Below are 24,107 nucleotides of genomic sequence, written 5' to 3' on the forward strand. Positions count from 1 at the left end.
AATTGCTTATTTTTATTGCTCTTATTGTTGGACTGTGGGTGACGAAATCTCGTCCAAAAGACCTGTATTTATGGATGACAATAAAGGTTATTCTGATTCTGATTCTGATTCTAAAAGCTCTTCTCCAGGCTGAGAAGGAAGATAAGTATAAAGCAGCTGATCACGTAAAGTGCCAACATGAAATTCACAAGTCAAAGGTGCAGATCTGAACTAAATCACAACTAGAGAGCAGTCTTGAACTGCTATCTCCCTCATCGGTGACCCTCGGACTATCAGCCCACACAGACCATGCCGACCATTGATCAACCATTCCCATTGGTTTTAAGTTATACTACATTCTCGACCACTCCCTACACGCTCGGTGCAATGCACAGAGGCCAATTAACCGACAAACCTGCACGTCTTTGGGATGTGGGAGGAGACCAGAGCGCCCAGAGGAAACCCACTTGGTCACGGTGAGAATATGCTGTCTGTGTGGAGTTTGCAGCCAAGGTCAGGATTGAACCCGCGTCTCTGGCACTGAGGCAGCAGCTCTACCAGCTGAGCCACTGTGCTGTACAGTCCTTGCTATGCTGATTTTATAAGGCCTTGCTGAATATTTATCTTTAACCATCCACAGATTTCAAAGCCCTGCAATCTTTTGCAGACATACTTCCAGCTACTTTTATGACTTAAGAAAGGCTCTCTATATTTTAGAGCACCAGAATGAATTGTAAACTGTCAATGTGAAGTTAAACATTATGAGCAACAAGTTTTTATTACACTGAAGGATTAAATACAAGCTTGCAAGATCTGCTACATCACCCATCACTTTGCAAATAATATTGAATACTACAACATGAGCTCAATTGATAAAATAAAATAACATTCCTCCATTGTATGAATATTGGTAAATATATATTTAAAAAGATATAATTTAGATATTAAAAATTATGATATTCATGAAATAAATTGTACATCATCTATAATATCAGATGATAGCATGCATGAAATAATTTGTTGGCTATCTGAATAACTTGTATAATGTTATTTTTAATTAATTGTTGGCACACACTTTAAAAAGGACACATATTAACTTCCTGCGTTATATAATGGAATAATAATAACTGTTCAAAAACAGGTTTATCAAATAAGGGATATCGAGGACCAGAGGACATGGGTTCAAGGTGAAGGGGAAAAGATTTAATAGGAATCTGAGGGGTAACTTTTTCACACAAAGGGTGGTGGGTGTATGGAACAAGCTGCCAGAGGAGGTAGTTGAGGCCGGGACTATCCCATCGTTTAAGAAACAATTAGACAGGTACATGGATAGGGCAGGCTTGGGGTGATATGGACCGTGCGCAGGCAAGTGGGACTAGTGTAGCTGGGACACTGTTGGCTGGTGTGGGCGAGTTGGGCAGAAGGGCCTGTTTCCACACTGTATCACTCAATGACTCTATACATAATTCAGTGCATATACACCCCCAAGTATTTCATTCTGAAATAAAAACAAAGAATGCTAAAAAATACCCAGAAGATCAGGCAGCATTGGTAGATAGAGAAAAATAATAACGTAAGAGACCTTTCAGCAGATATTTCCCAGCATTTTGGGTTTTCATTTCAGATTTCAAGCATCTTCATATCTTTCCTTTTAATCTTATTCAATTGATAATATTACACTTTGCTACTTAATTACTCTGTATGAACCTTCTAAGCTTTACATCTTGATTGTTTTTCTTCCCCATAATTATTTTTGGTCAATGATCCATAGAACATGGAAGTTTAGAGCATAGAAAACCGCAGCACTAGAACGTGCCCTTTGGCTTACAATGTCTGTGCCAAACATGATGCCAAGATAAACTAATCTCATCGGCCTGCACATGATCCATATCCTTCCGTTCCCTGCAATTGCAGGGAATACAATTTTTGGATGCAATTGCAGATTAGAAGGGACAAAGTGAAACAAGGTATATGTTCTATCTCTCCCCATCAACGTCAAAATCTCCTGTTTCCCATTCCTGTGACTTTCAGTCTGAAGAAGGGTCACGACCCAAAACGTCACCCATTCCTTCTATCCAGAGATGCTGCCTGTCCCGCTGAGTTGCTCCAGCATTTTGTGCCTATCTTCGGTTTAAACCAGCGTCTGCAGTTCCTTCCTACACACGTGTCTGATATGCTTATCTGAAGAAGGGTCTTGACCCGAAACGTCCCCTATTCCTTTTCTCTCTCTCGAGATGCTGCGTTACCCGCTGAGTTACTCTAGCATTTGTGTCTATCACCAGTATGTGTAAGTATTAGGTTCTTCCACCTACCGGTATGTAGGTGTAAGCCTTGTGAGAGAGAAGCCATAAAATTAATGGAGGGAGTCCAAACAGAGAGACAAATGCACTTAAGGGGACATGGAGCGTGCCAATCTCAGATTATAAAGAGAGATTATAAAATATACAAAATGGAGCATATCATAGCACAGTTCTTTAGAAAGCCATTCACCATAAATGAAAGTGGTCCAGGTTTATACATTTCCGTTCAATTAAAATGTTCTTTTATCTTAAACCACATTTAAATATTACTTCTTAAATTATGCTAGTTGATCAAATAATGCCCCAAAAATTACTTCTTACTTTGATGCGATTTAAACAAGAAGTGATTGTCATTTTTTTAAATGATATTCCAAGGTTTTTATTCACCAGTTTTCGTTTAAAATATGTATTAAAATTCTGATTATGTTGTGCTGTACACAGTTTAGTGATAATACAAGGCGATTAATTCATCAATCGTGAGAGGAGCGTCAATCTAGAAATCTGCTTCAAGTTGCTTGTAGCAATTCTCGAGATAATTGTAAATGATATTGAACAGCTTTTGCCAGGCTTCACGGATATCAGGGGTAAAACCATCTCCCAATGTCTCTGTCAGAATATTGAGGATCACGTTAAATATAATCTGCAGGAACAAAATAAAATGCCGTGAGAATGGAACAGATCTCAGAAGAGCACAGTTTGACTTACAGTAAAGTGAACTCACTTTGCATCATTTCAACTGGCAAATCCATTGCCTACATTAACCCCATTTTATTTTCCTTGCATTCCCAAACAATCCCTCCCAGATTGTACCACTCACCTGGACCAAAGGCAATTTGCAGTGGCCGACTAATTTATCAACCCACACGTCTCATAGAGTCAGAGAGTGATGCAGTGTGACAACAGACCTTTCAGTGCATCTACCCGATTTATTCCTCTCATGATTTTATACACTTCTATAAGATCACCCCTCATCCTCCTGCGCTCCAAGGAAAAGAGACCCAGCCTACTTAACCTCTCCCGATAGCTCAGACCCTCTAGTCCTGGCAACATGCTCGTAAATCTTCTCTGAACCCTTTCAAGCTTGACAATATCTCTCCCATAACATGGTGCCCTGAACTGAACACAAATATTGATTGTGGATGATCAGCCACGATCGCATTGAATGGCGGTGCTGGCTCAAAGGGCCGAGTGGCCTACTCCTGCACTTATTGTCTATTGTCAATACTCTAAATGCGGTCTCACCAACGTCTTATACAACTGCAACGTGACCTCCTAACTTCTGTTACTCATCTGTGGGATGTGGGAGGAAAATCGGAGCATCCAGAGGAAACATACGTTATTCACAGGGGGAATATGCAAACTGCTCACAGATGCTGTAGGACGTCAGGATTGAGCCCAGACTGTTGAAACTGTGAGGCAGTTGCGCCAACAGCTGGATTATTGGCCGCACATGAATGTGGCCACACACCTTTGTGTCGCGTGAATCTAGTCCGATAGATACAAATGGGAGGTCTATGTCTTTTTTAAAAAATATATATAGCATCCAAGATATCCATTCTTTCTCATATGGTTTCTAAATATGTTATTTTCCAAATGTATCTAATTATTTTTTTTTAAATAGGCCTATTGTACAAGGTACAGCTGAATCAAGCCAAAGTCAACATTTTGAAGAGGCCCTTACTCCAAACTCACCCCCTTCCGAACGCATAGCCCTCCGTTTATTTAAAATTTCAAATTTTCATCAATCGTCTCCACTCCTCTGCTCCCTTTGCCCGCTCCAATCTCTGAAGGCACAACCCTCCGTTTTTAAAAAACATTTTTTCTACATTCTGACTAGAAACAATCTTCAACATTGAATTATGTTTCAAAAAGCGTTTCTTTCATGGCCCTTGTTATAATCAGGGAGATTAGTTCATGGTCACATACACCGAGATACAGTGTAAAGCTTTTATTGCTTTGGTTAATTAGTTACTGTTTTATTATTTCTTTGGCACGAGCCCTTTGCTGACAACATATTATGTGCATTAATTTTTTTAAAAATATTCAGTGAAGTAAAGAATACGAAGTTGGAATGGGGAAAGTGACACTGAGGTGAGAAATCAGCCAACTCCAGCTTCCACCTCTAATGTTCTTGTGAAATCACATCTATATACTAAAACTCCCGTTTGTTTGTTCCTGAATTACGGCCAAAACGGTACACGATAGCATGACAATTTTGGGCCCATCTTACTCACCGTCGTCCCTTTGGTGCTAATGGAAGAGGTTTCATTGAAATCGGTGTTATGTTTTAGAAGTTATTCACATTTTAAAGTTTAAATCTATCTCTGAGGGAGGGGGAGGGAGGGGGAGGGAGGCGTGTGGAGCGAGGAGGGGGGGGTGCAGGAGGGAGTATACGGAGGGTTGTGGGGAATGGAGTGTGGAGGGGAAGGGAAGGGGGGATGAGGGGGATGGAGTGTGGGGGAGGGGAAGAGGGAGGGGGAGGAGGGAGGATAAGGAGGGTTGAGGGGGATGGAGTGTGGGGGAGGGGAAGGCAGAGAGGAAGAGGGAAGGGGAGAGTGCTGCATCAATGCAGGAAAGGTTTGGGCCCAACGGGTCCACTTGGTCTAGTTATTCTTAAATATCACTATGACTTTTAAAAAACATTTTCTTTGTTTGAGCTCAGAAAATTAGTATTTAGCATTATAAAACAAATGTTAAATTCACAATACAGGAGTCCAAACAAAACATTAGGCAGGGAATTTTCAATATAGTGATTACAAAGCAAGTCAGGTAGTACAGATAATGGCATGGAACGCTACAGAAATTATAGCAGTTAGGCGCCGCAAACTAAAAGGAAGCTGCCAGACCATTTAACGTGCATTGATTTTACATCGCAGTATAATACTCATTTCAGATTATATAATTATTTGAATTTTGTTTTCACCAATTATGATTCCAACAAAAGCGGGCGAATATATCGTTTGAGCTTGAATTTAGTTTATTGTCACATGTACCGAGGTTCAGTGAAAAGCTTTTGTTGTGGGCTAACCAGTCAGCGGAAAGGTAATGCATGATTGCCATCGGGCCATCAGCAGTGTACAGATACATCATCAAGGGAATAACGTGAAGTGCAAGATAAAGTCCAGTAACGTCCAATCAAAGACAGTCCGAGGGTCTCCAATGAGGTAGATGATAGGTCTCTGGTTGTTGGTAGGATGGTTCAGTAGCTTGACCAGATATATCTGAGGACATTGTGGGAAACTAGTTTTGGAAATTGCGGGAACCCTGGTCAAAGTCTACGAGTCGTCCTTAAATACAGGTGCCAGAAGACTGGAGGGTGGCAAATGTTGTACCTCTATTCAAGAAAGGCTGCAGGGAAAACTGCTCCAGAGGTGCACTTTGGCATGAAGCCACTGATGTAATTTGTGATACGGCAAGTTTTTGCATGAAAAATAATGAAGCAATCTTCCCCATTATCTGATTTTTAAAGATTTCATTCAATGGAAAATATATGTTATAGACAATAGACAATAAGTGCAGGAGTAGGCCATTCGGCCATTCGAGCCAGCACCGCCATTCAATGTGATCATGGCTGATCATCCACAATCAGTACCCCGTTCCTGCCTTCTCCCCATACCCCCGACTCCGCTATCATTAAGAGCTCTAACTCTCTCTTGAAAGCATCCAGAGAATTGGCCTCCACTGCCTTCTGAGGCAGAGAATTCCACAGATTTACAACTCTCCGAGTGAAAAAGTTTTTCCTCATCTCCATTCTAAATGGCCTACCCCTTATTCTTAAACTGTGGCCCCTGGTTCTGGACTCCCCCAACATCGGGAACATGTTTCCTGCCTCCTGACTTTGTTATGAGATTGATTTATTAAGGAATCATGTTTTAAATCGATAAGGGTTGGTTTATCTATTATATGTAAATAGATATTTACATATTAACTTTATCTGAATGGACTTTAGTCAAAAGAGTGCAGTCATGTTCTTGGTTTCAACCAGTTTTAATTTTTGCTTCTCAAAATCTGCAGACAGATACAAACTCCATGCCTTGTTTACTGACCATACTGCTACCCTTGGCAGTTGACGGAGGACTCAAGAGAGAGCTAGATAGAGCTCAAGGATAGCGGAGTCAGGGGGTATGGGGAGAGGGCAGGAACGGGGTACTGATTGAGAATGATCAGCCATGATCACATTGAATGGTGGTGCTGGCTCGAAGGGCCAAATGGCCTCCTCCTGCACCTACTGTCTATTGTCTATTGACTATCCAGACTGTTCCTAAATCTGATGTAGGCTTGAATCCACGTTGAGCTAAAGGACCAGATACCTGCATCCAACATCAAGACCTCATTAACGTTGCCTCGTTCCTACCCCATCCCTCAGATCTCCTGCTGTTGATGAGCCCTACCTTGTCAGATTTTTTTTTCAACCAGCGACCCATCCTCCACCATCCACAGACTAAAACCCATCCAAATCTAAACTGACCCTTCCGATGCAGGTTCTCTAAAGCATTGAACCTCCACAGATGCTGCTATAGACTCACTGCATTTTGTTTTCAGGTACCAGTTGTCTAACTTTCACCTCGTCACTTCCACCCAGCAACCCCACCTTATGCTGATCTCTCTCCAAATATAATCGTCTGAAAATATTAACACACTTCCAAAATGAATCAATCTCATGACTTTAAAATCCTTACCCTGTGGCTCGAATCCTGGTTGAACAACGACTCGATTTAAATATTCCTGCCTTTATTGAAAGGCAAATCTGTACTGATCTCCATAACTTCCTCTGGCTCAGATACCAGCGTTCCTTGCATTCTGACCATTTGCACATCCCCAATTTAGACAATAGACAATAGGTGCAGGAGTAGGCCATTCAGCCCTTCGAGCCAGCACCGCCATTCAATGCGATCAGGGCTGATCACTCTCAATCGGTACCCCGTTCCTGCCTTCTCCCCATACCCCCTCACTCCGCTATCCTTAAGAGCTCTATCCAGCTCTCTCTTGAAAGCATTCAACGAACTGGCCTCCACTGCCTTCTGAGGCAGAGAATTCCACACCTTCACCACTCTCTGACTGAAAAAGTTCTTCCTCATCTCCGTTCTAAATGGCTTACACCTTATTCTTAAACTGTGGCCCCTTGTTCTGGACTCCCCCAACATTGGGAACATGTTTCCTGCCTCTAATGTGTCCAATCCCCTAATTATCTTATATGTTTCAATAAGATCCCCCCTCATCCTTCTAAATTCCAGTGTATACAAGCCTAATTGCTCCAGCCTTTCAACATACGACAGTCCCGCCATTCCGGGAATTAACCTAGTGAACCTACGCTGCACGCCCTCAATAGCAAGAATATCCTTCCTCAACATAGAACAATCTCCCCATCAGCGGTTAAAACCGCAGAGCAAAACAAGTCTGTTCCAGACACGATAAGAACCTGTGCAGGAGATGTGCTGACTGTGATTAGCTGAACCCGCGACTATTTGTGACTACTCATGTATAAAAATACTGCCTGTGCACAATATAATTGAGTGGGACCGCCGTGAGGAGCTGCAAGTATGTGACCATACTTGCAGTGATTCTCCCACTACCGCTAGCGTGATAAAGTTGTATCTTTACTACGAACATCAGTGTCTTAAGGTGTTTATTATTCCAGAGCACTGGGCAAACTTTAGCATGTGAAGTTTGAACGGTCTCCACAGGGTTGCTCGGGGTTTTTCTCCGGTTGCTCCGGGTTCCTCCCACATCCCAAAGACGTGCAATTTTGCAGGTTAATTGGCCCTCTGTAAACATTGCCCCCAGTGTGCAGGGAGTGGATGTGAAAGATGGATAACACACGTGTTACAGGTGCTATATAACATAAGAAATGTTTCTATATAACATAAAACATATAGATCATTGGTTAGATCTATGATCCAACATAGAACAAGATCATAGATCTAGGGGGTGACCGCGCTTTTGCGGTTGCAGCTCCGAGACTGTGGAACAGCATTCCTCTTCCCATCAGAACTGCCCCCTCCATCGACTCCTTTAAGTCCAGGCTCAAAACCTATTTCTACTCCCTAGCGTTTGAGGCCCTCTGAGGAGGCGCTGTGAACTGTTTATGTATGTGCTGTTATGTTTGTGTGCCATTGTATGTTCGTTTCTTAGTACCTGAACTGATGTACAGCACTTTGGTCAACGTGGGTTATACATGTGCTATACAAATATAATTGACGACTTGACTTGACATGGGTGATCGATGGACTCGGTGGGCCGAAGGGACCGTCTCCATGGTGTTTCTCCAAACTGAACTAAACCAAGCTAAAATGCAAGACTTTGTTGAGAGTCATCAGCTTCCCTTTTATCAAATTGTACAAATTGTGTGTGAATTCATTGGAAAGTGAGGTGGAGGGAAAGAGACCACGTTAATTTGGGGACTTACCCGAAAGTTGTGCACCCCCACTTTGTGCACATGAACGTGCCTCTCTGCCAAGCGCGTCAAAATGCCACAGGCCTTGTCCCAGTTATCCAGATTCTCAATGAGGTCATTGAGCCGGTTCATCACTGCCTTGCCATGCCCCTTGATCTGAGACGATTTTTGCATTTCTTCCTGAGTTGAAATGTTCTTGAAGTTTTTGAAGTACTTCTTTGTTTCAGGGTAGTCCGTGAACAATCTAAGCAATGCAAGTGAAGCAACATTTTAATTCATTGGCAATAAAAATAGCGAGGTCTCTTTTCACCAAAATAAAATGGTTTTGTTCCTCTCAATCGAACATAAGAGAGAGAAACATCGATGAGATTCAGAAAACGTATTCATTTGAATACAATAAATTTTAATACGATTGCAATGGTTGAGACGCGGAGAGTGTAATCAGGTACTACGATCTTTCTTGGTGGTTTACTGCTGTTATCTGCTTTGCAATATTAACCATCACAGAGTCTAACGTCACATTTTAAACACATTTGCATGACAATGACTAATATTGCAAAGCCGATAAACCATCGAGAAAGATCACAGTGTCTGGTTACACTCTCCACATCGCAAAATGTGGAGAATGTACTCAGATACTGTAGAGAGGAGAGAGATATGTAGAGAGGTGTAACATACATGTCAGACAACTGGAAGAGGAAGAGAATAGAGGGGGAAATAATCACTCAGGTGGGCAATATAGAGATGATCAAGTCAGCATTTTCCAGATCACAGCTTTCCATCACAAAACAATGCAGGACAATAAGAGGGGGAAACATATCAGGAGGTTTCATTTGTAGGGGGGTCAGAAAGAGTTGGGAGATTGCAATATCCATTGGCAAAGCAGACAATATTACTATGTTGAAGCTACAAAACTTGGAAGAGCGGAAATGTTGAGTGAAAATGGCGAGCAAGTTCAAATGTTCAAAAAAGCAGAACGTAGGTGCCATGCCAAAAAGCAGTGAGGTAATGAGGCAGAAGTAGGTAAGAAACAGTGGTAGACATCAGTGAAGCTGATAGCTTTCAAGACAAGGAGTCAACCTAATAGACACAATGGATTTTCATACACCATGGAATGATAATTGAATTGAATTGGCCCAGTGCCATCTAAGGAGTTCAAACACGAGAGTTTCATAAGAAAAGATAATTGAAACTGAGCAACCACAATTATATAATAACTACAATTATACAACAAGGCAGTAAAAATGTGAATTATGGCTTTTCACTGCTTGCAACTAATATTTTCAGGTTTTAACAAATCTGCAAATATATAACGTTTACCATGTGATGTAACTCTATAGTGAGGAGTTAATTTGGTAATTAGTCTACAAATATGTGATGATGACATTCACCCAAATAGCAAGCCAAACCATGGAGGCCCACTGCCAGCATACAATGGAGTGCATGAATTATGGAATAAGAAGATACAGAATCCTGAATGGAGTAAGAAGATACAGTTTTTGTTTCACTCGTTGTACATTATCATACATTATGACAAGGATATGCAACATTCATGCATAAAGAAGTCAATTCAGCAACATCGAACAAGGAAATGGCATTAGACGCACATGGAATATTCACTTGATGTGCTGCAGCTTGACTCTGCGTCGCAGTGCGAGTTCACCAAGATGGTAGCCTGCGTGACAGAGACCTCCCTGAAGCATCGTGCGTACGAAAGGCTCTTGGTCACTCAGACAATGCAGGTAACTTGATGAGACTCAAGCGAGCATTGCGTCAAGTACAAGCACGCCAACATTATGGTGCTGCATGAATAATAAGCGCAGTCACATTCGCAATAATGCATCACTTGCGACTTTGTGATTTTCTCAACATGCAATCCGACTCTACTGTGTGCGTCCATGGGGCGATACCACTGTAGACTTCAGGCCCTTCGGCCCATCAAGTCCGCGATGACCAGCGATCCCCGTATACTAGCAGTGTCCTACACACTGGGGACAATTTGGAATTTTATCGAAGCCAATTAACCCAACAAACCCGTACGTCTTCGGAGTGTGGGAAGAAGTCGGAGCACCCGGTGAAAAGCCACACAGGTCACTGGGAGAACGAACAAACCCCGTACAGACAGCATCCTTAGTCAGGATCAAAGCCGGGTCTCTGGCGCTGTGAGGCAGCATCTCTACCGCTGCGCCACCCTAGGTTTAGGTTCATTATTGTCATGTGTACCGAGGTACAGTAAAAAGCTTTGTTCTGCATGCAATTCACTCAAATAGTACTACAAATACAACCATGACATATTCAGTACAATAGATAGATCGGGGCGGGGGGAGATGTGGAGTACAGAATATAATTCTCAGTGTTGTTGTGTATCAGATCCATAGACAACATGTAATGTCTGTACTTACAGGTAGACAATAGATTTTTAAATTAAAAGTAGAGTGATTGTGTCAGATAATAGTAAACCCCTCTCTGGGAAGAACACGCAACGAGTCGCCATGTTCAGGCGTAGAGAAGCACTTGATAATTTCTAGTGTTCTTTAAAATTCCTAAAACAAATCTACACGGAGCGGTACATGTTTAAAATTCCTAAAATCTTTTGTGCAGTGGAATCAGTGAGTGGGACTGAGAAGGGTCTCGACCCGCTGAGTTACTCCAGCATCTTGTGATTATCCGTGGGACTCAGTGCCGAGTTCACACACGAGCTGCCCCTAGATATGGACGATTAAGTGGCGTTGTCCTGGGAATTATGGATGAAAGAATGAAGGGAAGAGCAAGAGAAAGCTTGGAGAAAAGGAAGAAGGTGGCAGGTGGGGGGAGTGGTGACGTTGGGGTGGGGAGGGAGGAGGGCAGAGAGCCGCACGGTGGTACAGCGGTAGAGTTGCTGCCTTACAGCGCCAGAGAACCGGGTTCGATCCCGACGACGGGTGTTCGTCTATATGGAGTTTGTGCGTTCTCCCCGTGGCCTGCGCGGGCGGGCTTTCTCCGGGTGCTCCGGTTTGCTCCCACACTCCAAAGGTGGACAGGTTGTAAATTGTCCCGAGTGTGTGGGATAGCATTAGATTGCGGGAATCACTGGTTGGCGCGGACTCGGTGGGCTGAAGGGACTATATCCGTGCTGTATCTCTAAACTAAACTAAGGCCAAGTGCAAAGTGTCGAGACATCTATTTATCTTCCTGCGTCTCAGTGAGGAACAACGAGTTTCACTAAAGGTAGACAGACACCTGCTCCAAACACAGCTGGAACCGCAGAGCAAGGCAAGGATTACAACAGGAGCAGCTGGCAAGGCACCCACAACCACAATCCTTGGCACATTTTCAACCCCCCATTTATCCCGATGATACTTTTGTTTGATGCATGTTTTCTTTGACTTCACCAGGGGACCTTTCTTACCCTGCCACAATTTGCAAACGCCATGAGTATATAGTGGTGAGTTTCAAAAGAAAATAAAACTGAAAAAAAATGAGCAACCACAATTATATAATAACTACAACTTAAATTATACTTTTTTTTTTTAAACAGTAATGATGTGAATAATAGCTTTTCACTGTTTGCAACTTATATTTTCAGGTTTTAACAATTCTGCATATATATATATATATATATACTAGCAAAGCGGGCCCGTTGGGCCCGTCCCCACACCCCCCATTCTCTCCTCCCCCAGCCCCACTCTTACTTTCCCCACACTCTCCCCTTTGGCCCGTCCTCTTAGGGTTTGTATCTGGGAGGGGGGAGGGAGTGAAGGGGGGAGGAGTGACGGAGAGGGAAGTTTGGGGAGGGAGGTGTGGAGGGATCGAGGGGGAGGGAGTGGTGGAGGGAGGGAGGTGTTGAGGATGGAGGGGGGGAGGGAGGGTGATGAGAGATGGGGTGGTATTTGTGGAGGGGGGGAGAGAGTGGGGGGGGAGGGGGGGAGGGGAGGAGGGAGTGATGGGGGAGAGGGGAGGGATATGGACCTCCCCTTTTCCCAGTACCCCTCTTTCCCCCACCACCAAGTCCCCTCCGCACGACCCCTGTTGTCCCATTCCCCATTATCAGCCCCCCCCCCCATCTTCTCTCCCCCAGACACACTCTTAGCATCAGTTAAAGGCCCGGGGGGGGGGGTGCGGGGGATCGGATCAGTGAAAAGTCCGTGGGGGGGGGTGCGGGAGATAGCATCATTCAAAGGCCCGGGGGGGGTGGGATAGCGGGGAGATGTTCTCCCTGGTGTGGGAGAGAGGAGAGAAGCAAGTAGAGAGAGGAGAGTTGAGCCGGTGATCGTGGGCTGGCGCCGCTAACGGCGTCCATTATTTTGGTGCGAGTGAGGAGATGCCGCGCATGCGTGCTGAGCACAGAGTGAGGAGATTCCGCGCATGCGTACTGACCGCAGCCGCACCGCAGCGCCCCCTAAAGGATCATCAATTATTCATGAAGGGGGGGGGGGACGCTTTACAACCTCTGTAACTTAAAAAATACATGACCGAATTAAATAAAAAGATCATTTTCCAGCAGCTGTCAGCGTGGCGATTAAGGCGGTGCAAAAATTGTGGTGCTACAGTTGACCGTTTTGCCGAAATCAGCGAAACCGCAGATACATACATAACATATATTCACGAGATCTGAGTTTTAGTATTATACTAGAACAAGTGTGCCCGTTCAAAGCGGGCCCGTTGGGCCCGTCCCCACACCCCCCATTCTCTCCTCCCCCAGCCCCACTCTTACTCTCCAAGTGTGCCCGTTGGGCCCGTCCTCCTGATCTGTGTATGTCAAGTGACCACTATAACCCTCTTTTTTTTTTTTTTTCCTAATCAGATGTGCAGCACTTTGGTCAACATGGGTTGTTTTTAAATGTGCTATACAAATATAATTGACTTGACTTGACTTGACTTGACTTGCAATAACAAAACAATCAGTGCTTTTCTGGAATCTTTTCGAAACAATGTAGCCGTCACAAGCTGAAAACTAAATCCTTTTCTGGAAACTTTTCGAAACAATGTAGCCGTCACAAGCTGAAAACTAAATCTGCACCGCAGCGCCCCCCTGAAAAAGGGGGGGGCAGCACTTTAAAACCTCTGTAACTTAAAAAACACGCGACCAAATTAAATGAAAATATCACGGCCGAGCGAGCGCGAGATTGGCGATTGAGGCGGTGCGAAAACCGTCGTGCTAGGGTCCGCCGTTTTGCTGCAATCGCTGTTACAAATATATCAGGCCAAACCACAAAAAAAAATATACACAAGATCTGAGTTTTAGTATTATATAGATAGATAGATAGATAGATAGATAGATAGATAGATAGATAGATAGATAGATAGATAGATAGATAGATAGATAGATAGATAGATAGATAGATAGATAGATAGATAGATATATATATATATATATATATATATATATATATATATATAACGTTTAGAGATGGTTAACGTTCATGCAACTAATAAGTTATCTAACGATATAACAAATGCTTTTTTTGTTTGATACTAATTTTGTTTGACATTACCAGAGAACGTTTCTTACCCTGCCTCTATTTGTAGACGCCGTTAAGTAAGTCGTGAGGAGTTAATCTGGTAATAAGTCTACAAATATGTAATAACGACATTCACCCAAGTAGCAAGGCAATAACCCTGGAAACGCACTGACGGCACGAAATTCTGACAAAGTACCACCTGAGGCTAAGGGAGGGACAGTGATTCAGTGAAGCAAAAAGGGCGCAGTTCCCTTTTTGCACATCTTTCATCCGTCGTTCTTTATCTCTCCACATCACCATCAACATGTCTCGTTCCCCTTACCCCTAACTAGTCTGAAGAAGGGTCTCGACCCAAAACGCCACCCATTCCTTCTCTCCAGAGATGCTGCCTGTCCCGCTGAGTGACTTTGACCATGAGATGCTGAGGCGCCGTGCCAAGAGAGGGACAGTGCTACAGTGAAACAAAAAGTTGCGGTTCTCTCTCGGGGCGACTGCATTCACATCTCCATCCTCCTGATGTCCCTCTCCTGCCCAGTGCCACCAAACAACCTCATGCTGGTCTATCTGGTAAAGTTGCAAAAACAGAAATTCTTCAGATCAAACTCTTCGGATTAGGGGAAGCACAAGGGTGGATGGTACGCACATCAGTGCAGTTTGGTATGCTTTGATTTTTAAGATTTGCGCTGGATTATTTATTTTAGTTCATAGGTTTTAGGAGCAAAATTAGGCCATTCGGCCCATCAAGTCCACTCTGCCATTCAATCGCGGCTGATCTTTCTTTCCCTCTCAGCCCCATTCTCCTGCCTTCTCCCCAGGGTAAGGTGAAAACAGTTTGCCCCTTTTGATGTCTCGTTTTCACACCTGACCCTTCCATATCTCTCTGTCTCCCTCTGCCCCGACTCTCAGTCTGAAGAAGGGTCTCGACCTGAATCGTCACCCATTCCTTCCCTCCAGAGATGCTGCCTGTCCCGCTGAGTTGCTCCATTTCAGCTGGGGTTCAGGAAAGAGACATAGATTATGGAACAAGACAGACACAAACTGCTGGAGTAACTCGGCGGGTCAGGCAGCATCTCTGGAGAAAAAGAATAGGTGACGTCTCGGGTCGAGACCCTTCTTCAGACCGAAGTCTGAAGACTGAAGTCAGGTGTCTGTAGAAGGGTCTCGACCTGAAACTTCGCCTATTCCTTTTCTCCAGAGATGCTGCCTGACCCGCCTAGTTACTCCAGCATTTTTCTGTACGTCTTCGGTATAAGCCAGCATCAGCAGTTTCTTCCTACATCAGTTATGGAGCAAACTGGACATTCAGAAGTGAAGTGAAAGGAAAGGATATGGATGTCAACAGAAAAATGGACAGAATGGGAGCATGAATCACGAGCAGAATTACAATAGGACTGCCCCAGTAAGAGGAGGGTGTCCATCGTGTTAGTTGTAACCTGTGCATATGGGAGATCAGAATCCCTGCAGGTAATTGTATCCACAGATGCTGCCTGACCTACCGAGCCAATGGATAAGCGACATCTCAGATAGGGACCCTTCAAGGGTCCCGACCTGAAATGTCACCTATCCATTTCCTCCACAGATGCTGCCTGACCTACGGAGTTCCTCCTGCACTTTGTGCTTTACTCAGGATTCCAGCATCTCCAGTTCCTAATAACGCCTCCCTGCAGATCATTGCAGTACTAGGTGAAGCCTCAGGACGACGGGGCCTCGGCGGTGGTGAAGCCTCGCGGGGCGACCCTAGGTCGATGGTTGATGAGAGCGTGGAGATCCGACGTGGAGGGGGGGGGGTAGGGAAGAACAATGGAGGACCCGGCGTGGGGGGACTGCCGTGAGGGAGGTGGGGGAAGAACGATGGGCAATTGGGGAGCGTGGGAGAACAAAGGACAATGGGGACGTAGTGCGGGGGGGGGGGGGGAACAAAAGGAGGAGCCGGTGGGGTTGGACACGTTAGAGGCAGGAAACATGTTCCCAATGTTGGGGGAGTCCAGAACCAGGGGCCACAGTTTAAGAATAAGGGGTAGGCCATTTAGAACTGAGATGCAGTGTGGAAACAGGCCCTTTGGCCCACCGAGCCCGCTCCGACCAGCGATCCCCACACATTAACACTATCCTACACGTACTAGGGACAATTTACACTTATACCAATCCAATTTACCTACATACCTGTACGTCTTTGGAGTGTGGGAGGTATGGGGAGAAGGGGGTATGGGGAGGGCAGGAACGGGGTACTGATTGACAATGATCAGCCATGATCACATTGAATGGCGGTGCTGGCTCAAAGGGCCGAATGGCCTCCTCCTGCACCTATTGTCTATTATCTATTGGCACGAACAACGTCACCAGCAGCTATCACCACAGCCCTAAGTTGCCTGCACATAGCTGCGTGCACATGTAAGCATACTCCCCATTTTATCTGTGATCTACTGAAGTGCTGTCTGTACGGAGTTTGTACGTTCTCCCTGTGACCGTGTGGGTTTTCTCCGAGAACTTCGTTCCCCTCCCACACTCCAAAGACGTACAGGTATGTAGGTAAATTGGCTTGGTATAAGTGTAAATTGTCCCTAGTACGTGTAGGATAGTGTTAATGTGTGGGGATCGCTGGTCGGAGCGGACTCGGTGGGCATGTGGTTAAACAGCGTTTTTGGTGGCCTTCACTTGAGAAGGATGTAGCTGAATATGTGGCCGCCTGCCCTGTCGCCTCTCTGTGCAAGGAGCAAGCCCTCCAGACAAGCCCAAGCGGGCCTGCTGCACCCACTTTCAGTCCCTCAGAGGCCCTGGTCCCACATCTCTATTGACTTTGTTACTGGGTTGCCGGCCTCCAAAGGTAACACAACTGTCCTGACGGTGGTAGACCGATTTTCAAAGATGGTACATTTTATCGCTGTGGCCAAGCTCCCCTCTGCCAAAGAGACGGCAGAGGTAATAGACAATAGACAATAGGTGCAGGAGTAGGCCATTCAGCCCTTCGAGCCAGCACCACCATTCAATGCGATCATGGCTGATCACTCTCAATCAGTACCCCATTCCTGCCTTCTCCCCATACCCCCTCACTCCGCTATCCTTAATGATGTCTCACGTTTTCCGTATCCATGGTTTCCCTACAGACATTGTCTCGGACCGAGGCCCTCAGTTTGTGTCCAAGTTTTGGAGTGAGTTTTGTTCCCTCATAGGTGCCACCGTCAGCCTGTCTTCTGGTTACCATCCGCAATCCAATGGCCAGACTGAGCGGATGAACCAGGAGCTCAAGTCCTGCTTGCGCTGTCTGGTCGCGCAGAACCAGACCACCTGGAGCGACCATCTCATCTGGGTCGAGTACGCACGCAACACGCTTCCTACGGCTGCCACGGGACTCACACCCTTCCAGTGTTCCTACGGCTATCAGCCCCCCTTGTTCTCGGCTTATGAGGGTGAGGTGACGGTGCCTTCTGCCCACGCCATGATCCGACGCTGTCGCCGAATCTGGGACGGAGCTCGGAGGGTTCTACTCCGGGGTCAGTCCCGGATGAAAGCGGCAGCCGACCGCCACCGCAGATCCGCTCCGCATTATCGTCCAGGCCAGAAGGTATGGCTGTCTACAAAGGACTTGCCACTTCACGTCCACGCCAGAAAGCTGGCTCCAAGGTTCGTGGGTCCATTTCCCATTTCGAAAGTTATTAACCCTGTTTCGGTCCGTCTACAACTCCCCAGGTCATTAAGGGTTCACCCTACATTCCACGTCAGCAAAATAAAACCGGTCAAGGAAAGTGCACTTGTGCCCGCCTCCAAGCCCCCTCCACCCCCCCGGCTCGTCGACGGTGGTCTGGTCTACACAGTTAAGGCACTTCTTGCAGTCCGCAAGAGAGGTCGCGTTCGCCAGTTTCTGGTCGACTGGGAAGGCTACGGTCCTGAGGAGAGGTGCTGGATTCCTGCCAGCTTCATTTTGGACAAGACTTTGATCAAGGACTTTGACAAGACTCATCCTGACCAGCCTGGACCATCAGGAGTCGGTCCTAAAGGGGGGGGTACTGTAATGTCCCGTCATATCTGTTAGTCTTGTGATTCATGTGCTCTCGGTCATTGATTCTCGACTTACCCGCATTGTTTCCAAGTTCTTGTCAAGCGTAGTATAGTTAGTGAGTATCCTAGTAAGTATTTTTGTAACTAATGTTTTTGTAGCTAAGTAAGTTTAGGGTTTTGGTTTGTATCGCAGTGTTCTTTAATTTGGAAAAAAAATTCTCCAAATTGACTCTTGTGTGTGAGTCGTGCGTTTGAGTCCAGTTCCTGTGTGCCTCAGAACCTAACAGGTGGGACTAGTGTAGGTGGGACATGTTGGCCGGTGTAGGCAAGTTGGGCCGAAGGGCCCGTTCCCACGCTATATCACTCAATGACTCAATGACACACCTACAGCTAGACATTTGAAAAGATCACTAAAATCCCAAAATCACACCTTGCCTACAATTAATAAAACTCGTCAGAGGGTCACTAATCACCTACAAACTGGAGAGAGAGAGAGAGAGAGAGAGAATAGAAAGATAAAATAGCGTTGAAATATCCTTCCACAAGTTACGATATACCTTAAGTGTGGCAAGCAGTTAATACTGAAATTATACCCAGCAAGTTCTTTATAGTTAGTTCTCCATATTTAGTAATTTCCACCAGGTTTATTCAACTTTGCAAATTCCATTTATCATCTACGGTTCTAGCAATGCTTGGCATTTGTAATTCACTAGGTAGTCTAAAAAAAATATGTAAGAAACTGCACATGAAGCTATAGGTTGAACTGGTTTTCTAAAGAATATCTAGAATTTGGTTTAGTTTAGAGATACATGGCGGAACAGGCCATTAAGCCTACGCCGACCATCAATCACATTCATACTACTTCTATGTTATCCCACTGTCTCACCATTCCCCACATACTACAGGCTAATTTACAGATGCCAATTTACAGAGGCTGTATAGCGTTTAAGAAACAGTCTCTATAAACGTATAATGTTTAACAGTTAGACTGATACATGGATAGCACAGGTTCGGAGGGATATGGACCAAAAACCAGCAGGTGGGAATAGTGTACCTGAGACATGTTGGCCGGTTTGGGCAAGTTGGGCTGAAGGGCCTGTTTCCAACGCTGTATCACTCAATCACTCTCTAATTAACCCACAAACCCACACATCTTTGGGATGAGGGCAGAAACCAGGGCAAAATCCAGGGGGAGATCCTGCAAACTCCACACAGACAGCACCCAAGGTCAGGATCAAGCCCAGGTCTCTTGCGCTGTGAGGCAGCAGCTCTACCAGCTGCGCCACTGATTCACATTTCCAATATATTAGAATTATGTCCTCTATACCTCTCTCGGAGACGGGGAGAGACCAAGGCACTAATCCCATATCTGCAAGATCCCACAACACTATTTCACAAAAGAGCTAGCTAGGAATGGCAGCCAATATTGATAGTTCAATAACATCAGGCCATCAGTTATCTGACTTACCTGACAGTGCAGGTTGGCTGAGTTGCTACAGTGCCAAGATTTCAAAAGTACTTCATCAGGCGTGTGAGAAGCTTTATAACAGTCCAACTTCTCCCACTTTCAGCATTTTGACTCTGTGCATTCACCTCTGTCCCACCACCGAGGTTACAAGAAAAGAGACCATCTCTAAAAATAGATCTTGTTACTGCCTGGATTATTAACAGTGTGTTTATTTTTATCTCTCTCTCTCTCTCTCTCTCTCTCTCTCTCTCTTGCAGGGGTTTCGGTTTCCTGGAGGGGGGAGGGGGGGGGGCACACATAGCAGGGAGGGAGGGCAGACTTGGCTGGCACAATAGCCGGCCAAGGGGATACAACAGGTGCAGTCTCTCCTGCCTCTTACCTCAACACCACTGTCCTGCCGTTCCCCTCTGGATCCGCGAACAACTGCTTCCAGATGATGCGAACATGGCCTCTGTCGGCTTCTGTCAGGTCAGTCATGTCTGCAGCGATCAGTGGGAGAGGAGCAGCAGCAGCAGCAGCAGCAACAGCAACAGCAACAGCAACGCAACAGCAACGCAACAGCAACAGCAGCGACCAGCCAGCGAACCTTTCCCCCTCCACACACTCTCTCTCTCTGCTGCACAAGTCCGGGCTGCCGGCGACTTTTAAGTTGTTACAAAGGCTCCCTGCGATATCACGTGGCGCTCCTCTAAATCACGCCCAGTAATACTGTCTATTCCGCCCCACTCTCCCAGTGTGCACACATTCACACACTCACACACACATACTGACACGCACACACATACTGACACACACACACTCACACACACACACACACACTTACAAACTCACACACACACACACATACTGACTGACACTCACACACACACACACGTATACACTGACACTCACACACACACACTTATACACTGACACTCACACACTCACACACACTTACAAACTGACACTCACACACACACACACTCACACACACACACACTCACACACATACTGACACTCACACAAACACATTTATACACTGACACTCACACACACACACACACTTACAAACTGACACTCACACACACACACTCACACACACACACACACACACTTACAAACTGACACTCACACACACTCACACACTTACAAACTGACACACACCCACACACACACTCACACCCACTCACACACACACACTCACACACACCCACTCACACCCACTCACACACATACTGACACACACACACACTTACTTACAAACTGACATTCACACACTCACACACACACTCACACATTCACACACGTACTGACACACACACTTATACACTGACACTCACAGCCACTCACTCACACCCACTCACACACATACTGACACACACACACTGACACACTCACACACTCACTCACACACACACACACACACACACACACACTCACTCACTCACACACACTGTTACACACGCACACGCCAAGGCTGGTATTAGTTTGTGTGGGAAGAAAATGCAGATGCTGGTTTACATCGAAGATAGACACAAAACGCTGGAGTAACCCAGCTGAGTTATTCGCTACTAACCCAGCTGAGTGACTCCAGCATTTTGCATCAATCTGGGATTAGTTTGCGTGGTAATGTTACAAGGAAGACAGTGCAGCGTGCACGCCCTGCAAATGGTCTTGCCCTTTTTTTTCATTTTTAATAACCCACAATCACTGCCGAGAAAGCCCCCGAGCAGCGGGAGAGTGGGAGCCGGAGCAACGAGCCACACGCTGCAACCAGCCGACCCGCAAGCCATCCGGAAGACATTTACCCTAACCCTAATGTTCAGTCAGAAGAAGGGTCTCGACCCGAAACGTCACCCATTCCTTCTCTCCCGAGATGCTGCCTGGCCTGCTGAGTTACTCCAGCATTTTGTGAATGAATACCTTTCTCATGTTAGGAATCCTTTGCCCTCCAATATCACAGTTCAAAGGAAGTTGTGGAATGAAGTTGTGCCACTCTAACCCGTCTCATAATTGCTGGTTAGATTCCTCCAATAAAGTCACAATTGAAAAGGAGTCGAATAAAGTCACCCACGGCAATCCACATCACCACTGTTGGTTAGTTTGCTGAGATTTCCTCCAAACTCACACTTAAGAGGGAGATTTGAGATAAAGTTCTTCCACCCTCTCGCTTTATGGCCATCTAGGTTTGAAATTTGGACGAATTTCAAGCTAATTCACTTTTTGAAATAAATCTAAGCCTCCTGAGTGATGACATAGTAACAGGAAGAAGACAACAACATATTTTAAGAGGTTGAGTTTAGCTTTTATGGTCAAAAATATCAGAGGGCTCTGTACGTCATGGCAAAATTCAACTTACTTTTTATTAATTTGTTATTGATTATTCAAATTATTTTTCCAAGACAGCTCCCACACTTCACATATAACTGAGAAGGAAAAACTCCAAGTTTGGGCCAATAATCATTGAATGTATTACTTACAAGCCAGGGAAGAAAAAAATAGTTATTCATGTAGATAGACACAAAATGCTGGTATTTATTCACAAAATGCTGGAGTAACTCAGCAGGTCAGGCAGCATCTCAGGAGAGAAGGAATGGGTGACGTTTTGGGTCGAGACTGAAGAAGGGTCTCGACCCAAAACGTCACCCATTCCTTCTCTCCTGAGATGCTGCCTGACCTGCTGAGTTACTCCAGCATTTTGTGAATAAATACCTTCGATCTGTACCAGCATCTGCAGTTATTTTCTGACACAAAATGCTGGAGTAACTCAGTGGGACAGGCAGCATCTCTGGGGAGAAGGAATGGGTGACGTTTCTGGTCGAGACCTTTCTTCAGACTTCCTTCTCTCCAGAGATGCTGCCTGTCCCGCTGAGTTACTCCAGCTTTTTGTGCTTATCTTCGGTTTAAACTAGCATCTGCAGTTCCTTCCTGCACAGCTATTCATATATCTGAGACTTAATGGTTAATAATTTTAAATATAACATTATCAGAGGAATGGTTTTTTTTAATGCCTCGGACATTAAAAAACAATCTCGTAAATCAACATCACCAAAGCAAACTGGTGTTTGTACTACGTGTGACCTTGCAGCCAAATGCAAGTTAGCTGATATAAGGGGGAAATCAATAATCGGATAAGATATTGGGCTGTCTTGACATTGGGTCAAGCCTTGCTGTTTAATGCAAACCGAACCGCCAGTGTTGAAACTCTTAAGCAAGCTTTGGGACCTCTGGGACCTGTGCCAAACAGAAGTCCCAGAATTACTGACTGATTGGGAACCCGTGGCGAGGGCCGAACTAAGATTTCCCAGTAATTACTTTCGCAGAACAGACCACTCATATACTGTGCCAAGTTAAATCTAATGAAGCATTGGAGAAGCCATTGATTTGAATGGAGAATATGGCTGCAAATTCAAAGGGGGATGCAAATGTTATTATTTTGCTTTAATTTAATGTTTTTTTTAATGAATTTCCAGAAGCTTTAAGTTCGCTTTCATTTACATTTTCAATTAAAAAAAATTTTTTAATAACTTCTGCAACTGTCATTGTAAACTATTATATAATTAATGGCAGTAAACTATTATTGTTAGTGCACTATTATTGTTTATTTATTTTCTGTTTTTTAAATCAATGTATACTGAATTTTTTTGGGGTGTTTATTTGTGGGTTTTACAGAGATGCTGCCTGACCCACCGAGTTACTCCAGCACTTTGTGTCTATCTTTGGTCTTTCTACACACTATGTTTATATATCAGTTGTGCTGTTGCAAGTAAGGATTTCATTGTTCGAGACATATGACAATAAAACACTCTTAACTCTTGAATCATCTCCAAATGTCAGAATTTTTTAAGAACTGTTATTATAAAAGTCTGATAAAGGGTTCCAACATGAAACATCACCTATTCTCCAGGGTGCGCTGCCTGACCCACTGAGTTACTCTTGCACTTTGTGTCTATCATGGGTGTAAACCAGCATCTGTAGATTCATAGAGTGATACAGTGTGGAAACAGGCCCTTCGGCCCAACCCGCCCACACTGGCCAACAATGTCCCAGCTGCACTAGTCCCACTTGCCTGTGCTTGGTCCATATCCCTCCAAACCTGTCCTATCCATGTACCTGTCTAACTGTTTTATAAACGATGGGATAGTCCCAGCCTCAACTACCTCCTCTGGCAGCTTGTTCCATGCACCCACCACCCTTTGTGTGAAAAAGTTACCCCTCGGATTCCTATTAAATCGTTTCCCCTTCACCTTGAACCTATGTCCTCTGGTCCTCGATTCCCCTACTCTGGGCAAGAGACGCTGTGCATCTACCCGATCTATTCCTCTCATGATTTCGTATACCTCTATAAGATCTCCCCTCATCCTCCTGCGCTCCATGGAATAGAGACCCAGCCTACTCAACCTCTCCCTATAGCTCGGACTCTCTAATCCTGGCAACATCCTTGTAAATCTTTTCTGAACCCTTTCAAGCTTGACAATATCTTTCCTATAACATGGTGCCCAGAACTGAACACAATATTCTAAATGCAGTCTCACCAACGTCTTACACAA

General features: G+C 44.9%; 1 protein-coding gene across 1 annotated transcript; it reads right to left on the minus strand.

Moving 5' to 3' along the window:
* Positions 1-752: 752 nt before the first annotated feature.
* Positions 753-20,200, minus strand: LOC144603915 (cytoglobin-2-like). Its single transcript, XM_078417725.1, has 3 exons — positions 19,958-20,200; positions 8,686-8,917; positions 753-2,919 (listed from the first exon to the last, which is right to left on the minus strand). The coding sequence occupies exons 1-3, from the start codon at positions 20,053-20,055 to the stop codon at positions 2,773-2,775; spliced, it is 477 nt and encodes a 158-aa protein (XP_078273851.1). The 5' UTR covers positions 20,056-20,200; the 3' UTR covers positions 753-2,772.
* Positions 20,201-24,107: the final 3,907 nt, after the last annotated feature.

The sequence above is a fragment of the Rhinoraja longicauda genome, chromosome 21 (genome assembly GCF_053455715.1).
Source record: "Rhinoraja longicauda isolate Sanriku21f chromosome 21, sRhiLon1.1, whole genome shotgun sequence".
Lineage (NCBI taxonomy): Eukaryota > Metazoa > Chordata > Chondrichthyes > Rajiformes > Arhynchobatidae > Rhinoraja > Rhinoraja longicauda.